This window comes from Eutrigla gurnardus (genome assembly GCF_963514095.1).
Source record: "Eutrigla gurnardus genome assembly, chromosome: 13".
In the NCBI taxonomy this organism is placed as follows: domain Eukaryota; kingdom Metazoa; phylum Chordata; class Actinopteri; order Perciformes; family Triglidae; genus Eutrigla; species Eutrigla gurnardus.
Genome location: NC_139936.1, coordinates 21,590,253 through 21,605,308, shown reverse-complemented (window position 1 = coordinate 21,605,308; position 15,056 = coordinate 21,590,253). Strand labels below are relative to the sequence as shown.

The window sequence follows — 15,056 nt, the reverse complement described above, 5'->3', positions numbered from 1 at the left end:
TATAGTAAGTGTGTAGTAAAACATAATACATGCTTTCATTAAAGAATAAAGCAGGTATTCTGTTTTTATTATAAAGTACATGTGTGTGAGTGTGTGGTCGTGTGTGTGTGTATTTCTTTTCTTTTTTTTGTTTTTGTTTTTTGAAATCTTACAAATCCAATGGAAAGGATAAAAGGAAACCATCAAAACAGCTCACAGATACTTTGTATCTGTCTATTTTTAAAGGGACTATATCATTTCCTTAAACAGGTTGGTACTTGTGTTTAGCTGACATTCATTATCAGAAATAAATGGTGCACTTGTTGACTATTTTCAGTGGCAGAATGAGACATGTGATGCTTTAGTGAGTATTCACAGTAGCAGGATGGGAATGGGATTCACACTAAATGAACTTCATTGCCCATGTTCATCGTAACAGAGGAACATGCTGCCCAGTGTATGGCTCATCAACATAAATCAATGCTATTTCGAGCTCCATTGTACCTTGAGTCAACTACAGCTTAGCTGACAAGTGTCTGCAAGAAGCGGTATGCTACAGGTGTCTTCCCTTTTTCAAACTTTTCGGGATAATAATTAACGGATAATGTGGGAACCATAGACTGTATAGAAGAAGTGGACAGTGAATGGAAGTGACCATATTTGGACTGTGGAGGAGCGACGGGTGGATCTGATAATCACAAGCAGCAGAGCGTCACACCAAGCAGTTACCTTACTGCTTCATAATTCAAGGTCAACTTTGCAGCTAAGTGTTAACGTCATCTTTGGCTAATTGCATTGCTAGCGACGTAAGTGAGGCTGTGGTAGCAAGGCGTAGCGAGGCCAAGGTACCGACCTGTCAATCACAAGGTAAACTTGGCCTAAAGCATACCCTGCTTTGTGGTCTGTTTGACTCTAAATGGACCATCATTGACTAAATGAACATCATGCTGGATTGAAGACTTGGGACCAAAAACTCATGTTTATAATGTTTACGGAGAAAATAAATCAAGAGAGAAGAAGGGTCATTTTCTCATAGACCATGCAGTCAGACTTCTTTTTACAACCAGAGGAGTCGCCCCCTGATGGCCAGCAGAGAGAATGCATATACTTCAGATATGGCTTTAGTTTGCAGCCTAGTGGGAACACAACTTGTAACACCATATACAGGATAAAGTGCCTTTACTACTCTGCCTTCAGCCATTCCTAACAGATGTTTACTGTGCTGCAGAGAAATGTTGATTATCTTGTCAGGTTTCGCTCCTATAATCAACAGAACAAGATGAGTAGACTGTTTGCTGGCTGTCTGTAGCAATGGCTGATTCTAATAGCAGGTCTCACAGAATCTTTCACAACAACCATCTTTGCAATCAACACTGGAGAGTACGACAATGGGTGCAGTTAATTTACATGCCAAAAAACTCACAAATTCCGCATTAAACCACATTTATCTTCTTAGCAGGGGGAACAACCTTAGAAAGAGCACGTACTCCGTTGTGGGACACAGAAACTGAAAGCAAATATATGGAATTTATTAAGGTTGATCAACTTCTAAAGCAGGGTGACCCACCCTTACTTTGTGAATCTCCAGGATTTAGACAAGGAATTGAATTCATGTGGTGTTCAAATTAATGTAAATTTGATTTCAGTTTAGAGACTGTTGATTTTGGATTAAACAAGAGTGAAGAAGGAATAACTTGGCAAAAGGAACTCCTGCTGAGTTACCTGACAGTCCGAGAGTGCAGAAACATCTGTTTGGAAAAACTTGTGGGAAAAAAAAAAGACAGGCCCAAGTTGGCACTCGGCAGTTTATCATCACAATACTCCTTTTGCGGTTTGCAGTCAGAATTATACTCCAGAGAATATGGAGAGAAACAAAAAGGGTCAAAGTAAGGTCAGGTTTCAAAAGTCAAAAGGATACAAATTAAAAAGCAACTGTTGCAAAATAAGAGAAACACTTTGGTAAGCAACTTTCTGTCTTACTGAGACACACATGCATACGCAGACAACCCTGTCCTCATTTGGGACACAATAGTACGAGTGTGAAATGCCTCGGCGGGAGCGCCAACAATCTGTTATGCAATCGGACAGCGCTTGACTGGGAAAAACCATCTGGTGCGCTCAAGGATCCTCCATTCAGTGTAGTAATGGGGAAGGCTCCAGTTCCAAGGAGGAAGACCTCTTCTCGCCTTGTGAGTCATGGAACGTGGAGTCATGGGAAAAAGCTGATATTCTTCCTGCTGATTTATGGTAATTGGGGATCTTTGCTGGGCGTTGACCGGCACCCTGGCTGAGGTTAAGTGGTTGCAACAGATCCCCTTTTCCTGTTCTGCCGATCAGTTCAGGTGGGATCCTGGTCGTTCCGATCAAATCTGTGTTAACCTGAAAGACACTAAAATCCCTAAAAGTGGCTGCCGACAGCCCTACAACGTAGTAAAATGCAGTTTGCATCCAACTAATAAAAGCTCTTCTGAAAGCCACCGGACACCTCATTGCTTGCAGCTGTTGTTAACTTTTTTTGATCATACTCTGGGACTGGAAGCCAAAACTCCTTACAGGGCACTTTTGTATTGAAATTCCATCATCCGCCACAGGTGAGGCACAGGGTTGGTTTTCCTGCCTGCTCTTGTCCAAAGTGAGTGAGTTAAACCACGACCTGCCGCTGCTTTATGGACCCTTTTCACTGAGTTTTGTGCTCAGTCCTTGGCCCGCTGCCAGAGAAAGCCTCGCTCGCTGTGGGAAGTGTGTAAAGATGTGATGGGGAGGTTGCCTGGGAGTCAGTCAGCGGCGTGAACTGTAAAGTAAGAAGAGACTCATGTTGTGTGTGTGTGTGTGTGTGTCATACCAAAACACTGTAGAGCCTTGGAACAGTGTGCCTTTTGCACAGCCAGCTGTGATCGTGGCACAATGGAATAGCACTCAACTTTTTATTGGTTGTGCAGCGCTCAAGATTTTCCCTTCCTGCTCCTTAGCTTTGTGTAGTAACATTCTTATACTGTACCTTTTTAGGTGTGGAGTCTGATTTGTCCAAAAAGTCTTAGGCTTGCCAGGCGGGAATACGTTTTCTGTTTTATAATAAACAATAAAAATGTATGGAAAGAACATTTTGTTTTGGTCTGCCAAGGAAAGTCTGTTACTTCGGGGTAGATGATGATGATGATGATGATGATGATGCTGTTGCAGCACTGTGCCTGCTGGCTGCAGGGTTGATCTGGTGTGAGTTACACTAATTAGAACTGTTTGCACTACATAGAGCGGGAGAACGAATGGAGAATGTGTTCCTTTGCCATCTTTGTGTCACACAATGGATTTACAGAACTGTGAAAGCTGGCCATTTCTTTTCCTTTTTTTCTTTTTTCTTTTTAGCTCATATACACATCGAGCTACACGCACACACATGCTAAGCACAGACACACACTCACTTCCCGTCTCTTACTTTTACTGTACTCAGCTGTATTGGCTTTGCTGGAAAGCTCAGACACATTCTTTTGTCTTTTCTTGGCTGCAGTGTTTTGGCTCCAACAGAAGATTCATCTACACCCAAAAACCCTGTCAGATACGTCCAACTTTTCCAACTTGAAGCGCTGTTCTCTCCGTCAGTAGATAAATAGACAAATAATCATCAATGAGGAGTTTGAAAGAACTGAGGCGTCCGATAGAATGTCTGCGTCTGTTGGACCGGCTTCTGGCTTTACTCTGTGTCCAAGAGTTGAATGAGATGTGACAAAAAAATGTTAAATCTTAAAAAGAAATCTTTGTCAGGACATTTCATTGGACTCAGGAACAAGCTGACCATTTTTAAAAGCTTAAGTCATCAGTGTTTTTCATCTCTGTTACACGCTTCTGTGACATGCACAAGTTTAGCTTCCCACTTAGGTTTTTACGGAGCAGTTCCCACATAATGATGACATCAGAGGCCCGACTCTCAGTTGATTGGCTGTGAGCTGGTTGATAGTTGTGATATATTTTCTGAAATGTTGCCATGTTATTAATGTGCATGATGCACCGGACTGATGTTAGACTTTTGATCAACATGGGACGCCAGCCTGCCGGCTTGATTTCACTCTGCTGCTTCAGGCGTGTCGGGCTCACTCAGCTTCTCAACCCAGACCGACCCGCCGGTCGGTCCATCCTCATGAACTGATGCGGTGTAGCCAAACGCTCATTTTAAATTTTAATCAAGGGTCCAGAGTTTCCAAAGACAACAAACATTTCAAGCTCCATTATTGTGGGATATGTGTTAAATGATTCACAACACCAGCCCGTGTTTAAAGGAATAATTCAACAATTTGCCCAAAGTGATACCACTCTCATGTCTGTACAGCAAATATGAAGCCAGGAGACGTGAGTTTAGTTTCGGCACAGGGGTCACCAACCTTTTTGAGACTGAGAGCTTCCTGGAGGGAAGTGAGTAATAGCAGAGCTACTTTTTGATTCATATAATCTTCCCGAATAAAACATTGAATTACATTTAAATAATGAATATTACTCATTTAATATATATATAGGCTACCTTTTATCTGGAGATCGGTAATATTAAAAATATCGGTTGGCCGAAGCACATTTGTGGGTTCATGAGATTTTGTGTACAGCAACTCCTGAAAGCTGAAAACGTGCAGCGCTCAGTGCCTCGTCATGTTGCTGGCACTCCCATTGTAATGAACATTTAATATACGCCGGCCTTAGGAAAAACCTCTGTGACCGGTGACTTGTACTATTTTTAGAACATGCCTGCGGGCGCCCAGGAGGGCATCGTGTTCGCTACCACTGGGTTAGCATCATCAAAGCTGGAAACAGGGGAAATTGGAAGTCACTGCGCCTGGCCAAGAAATAGTTCCACACGTAACCCTTAATAAAACCACTAAGTCACTTTTTCTGTCCCGTTTTTGTAGAGACTTAGGTAACCAATGACAATTGGTGCTTTTAGTTGTTAGCATTTCCCCCTCGATTTCTTTATGCTAACCTAAGCTTAACATCAGATTCATATATATATATATATATATATATATATATATATATATATATATATATATATTTATATATATATATATATATATATATATATATATATATATATATATATATATATATATTTTTTTTTTTATTATTATTGTTTTTTTTCTCCGTAAAAACTATGCCTTTGAAGGAACATTTAAAGTAGAAATTCTTGGTTTAAGAGGCTGTTGCTGACACATAACAGTGTTGGAAATAAGTAGAATCACACCGCATCCTGAATGAGTTTCAGGGATTTTAGTATTCTGGCAAGACAACAACGGAGTATCTGCACAGAAAAAAGACCAATGGTAGTATTGAAATGAGCCCAGTCCTGATAAACACACTGCAAACAGGCGTGCATGAACTCAGTGGAGTCGTCTCTAAAGAGGAGCCCTGCCTTACATCAATGCTACCAAATCTCTCACGGGACATTTGCAGAGGGACATCTTAATCCTGGTGTTTACACTCTGGCTGCAGGCTTGAGAGTGCTCGGTACGGGCCACTTGTTGGTGACTTGTTTGTTTACACTGATGCTAATTTTCTTTTTTTACACTGGCCTCTGGCTGCTTCTGGTTTACTTGGTCTGCTCCTGACAGGCCGACGCAGCTGGCGGCTAATGACTTCACACTTGAGGGGATCGGTGTGTTCTTCCCTCAGAGATGACTAACAGTGACTCTATCTGCTCGACTGTAGGCCTTGATTGTGAGAAGATTAATACATTTAATACAACCAGCTGGCATCCTCATTTGAGACCACAGGGCATGAAGGTGACCATTAATTACACTGTTGGATTTCACTTGTTCCTGCCTGATTGGTTTACTGGGTTTAATTAATGCAAGATTGTTCCGAATTGTTTTGTCACAGTGCATTGTCGGCAAACTAATAGCCAAGCAGCTGTGCCGCAAAAGCAAATAAAAACAGCATTGGTCGTCTGCAGAAGAGCTATTTTATTCAGGGTTAACCAGCCAATTCTGCTAAGTGGTCTGTTGGTTTCACAGCTATAAAGTCTGTCTTTGCTACGGCCTTTTTAAAAGTAAACCTTCCAAGTCTTTATTAAGTTATTTTATTTGACAAGGAAACAATGTCAAGCAATTGAAAATTACAACATATTTCAGCCTCTGAGGTGCTGACCGACATGTTCTTGGACACAAGGTGAAAAGCTTTCTAGTAACAAAAAATGTATTACATTTGACCACTGACTCAACAACATCTAACCAACACGGACATAATCCCCTAATCCAGCATCGTACTTGCCTATGGCTTTGTGATCAGAATTGAAATCGGATCATAAATTATGTTTTTTTCACTCAAACCTGTTGTTGGATGTGCAAAGCTTATTTGTTTCTCTGTCAACAGGGACAAAAAGGTCATCCTGGTCCCTCTGGTCTCCCAGGTGAACCTGTGAGTATTTCATTTCTCTTATTTTGTTATACAAGTAATCCAGTGACATGTAGCTTGACGTCTCTGTCCTCTGTGGGAGGATAGGAGTCCGTCCAACCAACACCAATGCATGTTTTTGCAGCAATAAAAGCAAGTTTGCAGCATTTCCAATTTTCTCTGTAATCATGGCTGCAGTTTAAGGTGCGTCATACATTTTCTCTCATGTATAACATACAGTATGTAGAATTTGAATATGTCTTTCTCAACATCCTCTGCAGTCCACAGCGATAAACATCAGTATTTCCAATGTTCACATTTGTAACAGGATAGAGCTAGAATGCAATTCATGCAAATTTGAAAATGCGTACAGCAAGTTTATGAGATGTGAGGCATTTTTATCCTGAGGTGAGATAGGCATTAAAAACAATCACGAGGCAACCAAAAAAAAAACAACGCCTGCAAACTAAAATGGTTCATCTCCGTCTCTTTGAAGCGTTATCATGCTGACTAAATCCACCCCATGCTGTTTGCCTGTCTGCAGGCTGCACTGTGTTAGCTGTATGTCAATGTATGTTTATTCATCGACGAGAGCGGAGAGGCTTCAGAGACGGTTCCCGTGAGACTCCGGCATGTCTTTCCATTTATAGTTACAAAGTAGGAGAAAATATTAACACAGACACACCGGGACGTTGAAAAAGTGGGTTGTGCTGGTGGGGGATTATCGTTGGAGAGAAGAGACATTTGTTGTTGGGGAATCTCGGCGGGAAAGAGGGAAGGAGGGATTTTTGGCAGACGTACAAGTGGGCTAAATAGTTTGGACACCCCGAGGTCATTCCTCCTCCTTCTCTCCCTCCTTCCTGAGTCCAGATCGTGTGTGCTATCTAAGAGAAGAATGTGCTGTGTCACAAGGAAAAAGGAGAGAACTTTTCCTCTCTCTCTCACTCTCTCGGACGATGCACTTTTTTCTGTGGGAAATCTAATAGAACATGATTTAACAGTCCGTTATGGCTGACCCTGTAATGCACTCTTAGGGATGTTATTTTGGTTCGTCAAGCTAATTTGATTGTTTTGCAATCCAGTGAAGATAACTGGCGACATCTTGTGCCAGAAAGACATTACTTCTGGGTTACTGACGACCCTGATTGACTATTCATTCGGTGGAACTTGTAAATAACTTGAATGTTACTTGTTATTTCGGAGTTTTCTTATGAACAGCCATGATGCATTTTCTTCCTCATAAAACACATTTGTAACATTCAAATTGGGTCTGAAATCACTCTATGTTGTTGATTCACTGCATCATATTTAGGCTGTACTCATGGACGGGTCCTTCACACTGCCACAGTGGAACGAAACAAAAGCGTTTCCATAACATGTACGCTACCGTTCAATCCCACAATGCAATGTGTTGCATTTTATAGATATGGAAATGACTATTGTGCTACACCTGTCAGCGAAAGTTAAGTGTCCAAATCTTAGATGTACTATTCCCTAGAGTAAACGAATGAGTGTCTTTCATGCAGGGAGAAGTGAATGTGTAAACGAGGGAGTGATTTTGGACGCAGTTCATGTTCACGACGGTTGTCTTCTTCACTGCCCTTTTTAACTCGTACATTTCTGTTTCTTTGCCTGCTACTGCCCCCAACTGTTCATCCGTGGAACAGTGTCATTTGCATTACCGCCCTTTGCAATCACCTGCGTGTCCAGAGCATACGATAGTAACACACTTGTACCTGTTTTTCAAAAAGAAAGCCACCCTAAGAAAAAAAATAGTGCCATTTTTATGTCAAACTATTTCATGCTACTGCTACTGTGTCTACTGTTTATCCTTGTCCATTTACAAGATCTCTCACAGCACATTAAGTATCATCACCAGCGTATATAGCCTGTCATTTCTTGTATGCGTTCACTAATAATCCTGTTTTGCTCTCCACATACATGTAGAAATACACATTCCTCTCGGAGGGATGCATTCGGTTTGGCCTCACCGCAGGGAAGGGATTTATCAAACTGAGCGTTGATGAAGATTAACAATAAATAAAGCACGTTCTCACACTTGTCTTAAATTTGACCCCATCATGATCCTGTCGGATTAATTCAGTGGTTTGAGTGGTAATGTCAACAGTGGAGCCCCCCTTTCATTAAGCAACACTGACTCTGCTAAACAAAAGGGCTTCATTGAAAAGCTGAGGGATGTAAATTGACTGTTTATTACTTCATAGATAAAGTGCTTCTATTTTTATATCCTCTTATTTAGCTTCTTCGTATTGCAATCATCGAAGCTCCAACAGAAACCATTTGTGCACACAAGGAACCTCTTTTCCTGCAGAATGGCACTTCCCTCCCTCCATCCTTCAATGCTTTCTCTCTTCTCTTTCCCTCTTTTATTCCCCTGCCCTCCTCGGGTGTGGATTTCTCTTCTGTCTCTCTCTCCACAGGGTGAACGGGGAAATGATGGAAGCCCTGGGGCCAAAGGCTATCCTGGCAGGCAGGTGCAGTAAATCTAGTGTTGCGGTGCTGGTTGAGCACAGGGCCACACACACACACACACACACACACACACACACACACACACACACACACACACACAAAAAGAAATAATAAATGGAGGATAGGATATCATCTCTGTTTTGAATTCAGCTTTTTTAAATTTTTTTAATACATTTCAGCACATAAGTTTTGGTCACTGTCATAATGATGAATACAACTGGAATAATTGAGAAAACCCCCCACCAAATCCTTTTTTGTTTTCTGGAGCTATGATATAATCCCGTTTGATGATATTCAGTGCCGTCAAAGAATCCCAGGCATCAGCATCTCTGTCAGCCTCCAAGAATCTAATTTGGCAAATCCAAATAAAAAGTATGCTGCGTTGCTTGAATGAAAGGGAAAACACGCTGAGCTCTTGAGAAGCACCTGTGGTGGCAGTGGTTTCAGTAAACGAATGCCCTCGGTCTAGCGAGGACGTAAAATGTCAAAAGGTTTCCATTGTAAGCACTGCTGAAGAAAGAAAAGGTAATAAAAGTGTGACTAATGCCACAGCTCCCCCGGTACAAATAAGCTTCCTCTGTCCTTTCAAAACTGTGAGCGTACATCATTACTCCACTTCTATGAGAAGTATTAAAGCCTTAAAGGGATCATTTGGAGCGCTGTGAAGTATGGTGGTGTGAGGTGCTTATCCGTAGTGTGTCAGTGTATTGTCAACAGTAGATGGCGGTCAGGACACCACCGGTTTGGAGGAGCAGACACGAGTACCAGTGTCTAAGCTGAACAAAGTGTGTCATGTATTTGAGCTGAAAGAAAGGCCAACCTAAAAAATCTATATCATTTTTAATTGTACTCCATATTTAGAATAGTTTCAAACTAGGAACTGAACTTAAAGTGAATCTTATTTATGCTGTTGTTGTTAATGGGGTCAGGTGGTTTTGAAGAGAGCATAAATAAAAGATTTCACTCTCAGCCTTCGGCAAGACAAAGCAGTGAAAATATTCTCAATGTAGCGAACGCTTTAACTTGAGCCTTTCTTTTGGGTTTCACGTTGCTTCCCCGTCGACAGCAGTGCAATGCTTTGATCCCGTGTCTCTGTTCCTGACCACCATCTCCTGACGGTCATACAATGACTATGGACAAGCAGCTCCTACTACCCACTCTGAAATACCCATAACTAAGAAGAGACACCTGGGGAGTTTACATTTTCTCTACATTAAAAATATGCTTTTGACTAAATGTTTGGACCACTGCCTGCTTACTCGTCCACTCTGAATGTTTACGATAACGTAGAGTTCTCTCTGTTTGCCTTTGTGCTTACAATGTCAGAGACCTGTGATCCCCGTGGACACTTAGTTGTGTGTGATGGATTAGGTTTTAGCACCCCCTACCATCTGTGGGCTGTGAATCACCAGTGCTGTGAGTTAATGTCAAGGGCTTGTTCTCTGCTGTGGGGAGTTCTTCCGTGCTCAGAGTTGATCTTTAAAGTTCCAGGAGGAGTTTTTTTTTTTGCTGCACTGGTGGATTTGCTGACGGTGTCTCTGAGAAATTAATGGATGTAATTAGTGGATGTTGCTTCAAGGCAGAATGAGTAGGATTTCCCTAAAAGCTATGTATAGACTTGCCTCTCAATCATTACTTAAGACCCACTGGAAGTGTGTGGAGGTGTCTGTGTCTGCAGGGACTCTGCCCTCTGCCTATAGTTAATTGTTTTGTTTAGTTTGGGACGGTCGTGGGCGACCAGGTGTCACGATTGTACGAATGCATCCAAGCTATGAATGGATGCAAATACAAAGGCTCTGTGAACAACTGAACCCTAACCGCGGTCAGGCTTCTGGTGTCCTTGAGCCGGGAGGAGGGGCTAACTATGAATTTAGTGTTCACAAACGGACAAATCCTACTAATTCTGCCTTTGAGTGTTGACACCGCAAATTCCCGCCAAGAAGCTAATTAATGCAAAAATCTGGATGAAGTTGCTCATCATCAAGTAATGCCATTGTATTGATACTATTGGTACACAAGTGAAGTTCTGCCACAGAAATATCTTTGTCCATGTGTTATGTTTAGGGTTTCCCCGGGCCTGTAGGAGAAATGGGGCCAAAAGGAGACACGGTAAGTAGATGTTGGAAAGATTATAGCTTTGCTATGGATTAGTGTTATAAAACGGTTTACAGGCAGTATTGTTGGTAATAAAAAGTAAATGGTGTATATATCTCACACTGTATGGCATTTGAAGCACATTTGCCTGTTTACTTTGTCTGAAGTTCATGTTCTGAAGGCCAAAGGGGATACAGCCGTGACCCTCCTCTGCATAGTAAAGCTTCTGAACTTTCACTTTATGAAACAAACTGTGACATGCCTGCTAAATGAATAACCTAACCAGTGTGAGTGCAGAAAAAGGCCAGTGTCATAAACGCCACTCTCCTGCCCTTGTTAACTACGTGATGATAACGACAGATGCTTTTGTTAGTAAATTTAAACTACTCGGAGCAGTTAAATCTGGCTTTCCTTAAATCGCTTTCGCACTTGCGCTTCTCATTACTGTTAGCCAAATATCATAAAAATATATTGCTCTGCCGCCGAGCATAACGGTAATGCATTCAGATGTTAGCTTCTCATTAAATGTCATTGTAATTTGTGTTTCTGCCCTTTTCGCCGCTTTTTGCTGATTCTTCCAGCAGGTTTGGCAGAGAGTTCTTCGGAGATCCCTGATGTGAGGGTATGTGCCCTTGGACTACATCGTGGAAGCCAGCACCATGCAGTCCATGGGCATATACACTTGCCTCAAGGCTTTGCTCGACGAGACCCCTGCTCCACCGCAGCAAAATGCCCGGGGTGCTGTAATAGAGCAAAGCATCACAGCTGAAGCCTTTGCAGAGACAGTTCTTCCATCATCTCGGCTCAGGCTAATTTTTCACCTTCTTTCCCTTTTCCATCTATCTGTTCCTCCACTCCGTCTTTTATTCATCCCTCTAGGGTCACATTGGCATTCTTGGGCTTTTTGGCCTTCCTGGTCCTGATGGTGAGAGAGTGAGTATTATTGGCTGTGAGAGTAAAAGCCTGCTGGATTGCATTTAGTGACTGTCCGCAGGCTGAAATGATCAAATAGAAATGGATTTAAATCTTGAGGTAAGGGGTTTCTAGGGGTTAAGACAAACAACACGCCGACCTCTATACTGTCTTGGATGGTTAAAATGTAGACGTCGATTTTAGTGCACCTAAACCCACCCAGGACTCAAATTCCCATGAACCCCCAGGGTTGTTTTTTGTTGTTGTTGTTGTCACTTGTCAAGTGGCCCTCTAGTGTCTCTGTCAGACTGGTTGATCCAACTAATGGATGGATTTCCATACAGTTTGAACTTGCAACATGATCCTAGGAGGATCAATGGCTTCAGAACTTCCTTGATGTTTCTTTTAGTGCCATCAATAACAGCTCAGTTTTTAGATCATGATCATCATCGGTGGATGAAGTTAGCCTAATTCTAAATTATATTGTACATACATTTCCATATACTGCTGATCATTTTATGGACTTCTCGTCCATTTTAGCTTAAAAGTGGATTATTTACCGCTGAATAATAATCATGACATCATCATGATGTGACATTATCGAAAGCACCAGAAACAGCTACTAAATGGGCCTGAGCTGAAGAATTAATTTTGACTTTTTTTCTCACTAGTGGCACGGATCTAAGAGTAGCAAAGTTGCTTCATCATTTTTACTCTCTTCCAACACTGCTTTCTCTGGTGTACGGCGCATCATAGCCTCACAGGGCTGCCAGTGTTCTAAAGGCTTCTAGTCTTATCTAGTATTTTTCTATGGTTTTGCATTATCCCCTGTTATCTCTCCTTTAGCTCTGTATCAAATTGTATCCCTCTGTCTCTTAACTGTTTGCTTTCCTGTTTCCAGGGAATTCCTGGCGTTCATGGGAAGAAGGGCAAGATGGGTAGGCCGGTAAAGTTTTCTCTCAACATACTTCTCAGAGAACATTTTTAATGCGGCCTCATGAAAGTGAGGGTCTTTTGTCTTGATCTATGGACTCTTCCTGCAGCGCGGAGCGACTATAAGGTGTATTAAATGAGCATTACTCCTCCTACTCCTGTGAAGCTCCTCTTGGCCTTAGTCGTAAATCTGCGAAGAAAAGTTGTGGTAACTTCCAAACTGGCACGGTCATGGTGGGGATTACTAGAGGGTTCGTTATAGAAGCTGAACTCTAATAAGTCCAAATGAAAGCAGTGGAAACAATGTTCACGTGTCAGCAGATAACATTGAAATTCTGTGTCAAATCCTTTTTTATAATCCTAAAATCCTGGCCTTATATTAAAGTGTCCTCATCTATAAATCTTGTATGTTTTATCTTCTGTGGCTGAAGTTGTTGAGGAATCATAGTACAGTATAGAGTCTGCTTATTATTGTGCGTGTTTTGCATGAGGCCGATATGATAATTTGATGAGTCAGTTGTGGGTTTGGCTCTTGGGACTCTCTACCCACAGCTCAGGGAAGTCTATCGTCATTGGCGCCTGGAAGAAAATGTTCCAACCCATCAAGGCTAACATGGAAAATACTAATACTGCACATAACCACTTGTGTAAATCTGCCGTTTTTTCCCAGGCCCAGTCTGGTTGTACATGTTCTTTTTGATACGATTATGCAGTAGCGGTCATTGACATAGGCAGAGCCCAGAAAATACGCTCATAATAGCCAAGTCATCAGCAGGCCATTTCCCTTTCTCTGTGGTAAAAACTGAGGTCAGTTACTTTACATAAGATGTGTTTTTTTTCTTTTCTGAGTCAGCAATAGTGCCGTTAAAATCTGGAAAGACACACAATTGAAGGAGCTGGGATCTTCGATCCACATGTCCCAAAGCTTTAGACAATGAGATCCACACAAAAGCTAATCGTGAGGCACGTTATGGTGTTTAACAGCTCCCTCCCGTCTTTGTTATGGATGGAAAGTAGAAAGGTCTTCCTATTTTTTCTTTTGTTGAATCAATGCTATAGATTGTACAAAGCAGAATGTCATGATTTCCGATCGGAGCGATCCCATAATGAAAAGGGTCTCGCCAGTCTTGCTGAAAATCGCTGTCAACAGGAGAACAAAGGCTTGCATGTGTTCCCGATCAAGCTGAGTCAGTTATTGAGATTTTTGGAAAGAGGCACATTTTTCCACATTTCCTGCGGGCTCCATGTTGCACCAATTTCTGCTCATTACTTTGTCCACATTTGCCTAATGTTGTAAATCAGCCACACAAGCTATCTTATCTCTGCTGCTGCTCTTCATACTTTGATTACCCCTCCTTTGTCTGCAGACAGACGAAGAGCGATCTCTCAGCTATTCTGACATTTCTCATTTATCTCAACATAGCCGTCTGTAGGCGAGCGCTGAGTCGCCATGTGCGGTTGGCTGCATGTTGACCTTGGCACACTGACAAGCACACGTCGAGCATGTGGCCCCGTGGCTGCATCACGCCTCTTGTTCTGCCTCTATAATGGAATTACGAGCAACCGGGCAAAAAAAAAAAAAAGGACTCAGTCATCAGTTTCTGGGCCAAGCAGCGTTATTCGGCCATTTTGGCAAAGTCCTAGGGGTTTAGTTTGCGTACCGCTGTGTGCTCGCTGCCAGCGCATGCACACACAGACACTCGGTCGCTCGGAAACACTCAGCCGTGGAATTTCCTGCTGGTCTCTTAGGAATGAAGCGCTCAGAGCACTTTTGAGGGGATTTGCTTGGCTTTACTCTGCAAACTTCTGTTTTGGGACACACTTTGTTGATCCCCTGTGCATGGTGTGATAACTTACTGACAAACTGTGATTTCTATATAAATTCAAGTGTTTTGACAGCAAGAACATGATTTCATTTCTGCTTCCATGACCATCCTGTTTGTTTGTGTGCTCAGGGGTTTCCTGGTGACTTTGGAGAGAGGGGACCTCCCGGCCCTGATGGGAGCCCGGTAAGTGAAATGATGTACACGAGTGTCTTTATGTCTCACCCTGAAGTCCACAAAATAACACCTGACTGAGATTTCACCGGATTTCAGACTTAATGTAGAACATTTCGTATAAAAATGCAGCACAGTGCGCTTTACAAGAAATGAAAAAAATACAGTCATAAAGGGAGATGCAAAAACCAGCCATTCCAGAGTCGCTGCTTACTTGCATATTGTTCTACAGCGGGAACATTTTATTCCTGTGCAGGACTGAGTGTGAGGCAAGTCCAT

At 42.1% G+C, this 15,056-nt stretch overlaps 1 protein-coding gene across 2 annotated transcripts in view; it reads left to right on the top strand.

Moving 5' to 3' along the window:
• Positions 1–15,056, top strand: part of col27a1b (collagen, type XXVII, alpha 1b) — a 63,299-nt gene that overhangs the window by 21,974 nt on the left and 26,269 nt on the right. For both annotated transcript variants that reach the window (XM_084024477.1, XM_084024476.1), the window contains exons 8-13: positions 6,328–6,372; positions 8,790–8,843; positions 10,906–10,950; positions 11,815–11,868; positions 12,749–12,793; positions 14,736–14,789. In XM_084024477.1, the coding sequence (XP_083880603.1) occupies positions 6,328–6,372; positions 8,790–8,843; positions 10,906–10,950; positions 11,815–11,868; positions 12,749–12,793; positions 14,736–14,789 (297 nt within the window). The remainder of the gene's footprint in view (positions 1–6,327; positions 6,373–8,789; positions 8,844–10,905; positions 10,951–11,814; positions 11,869–12,748; positions 12,794–14,735; positions 14,790–15,056) is intronic.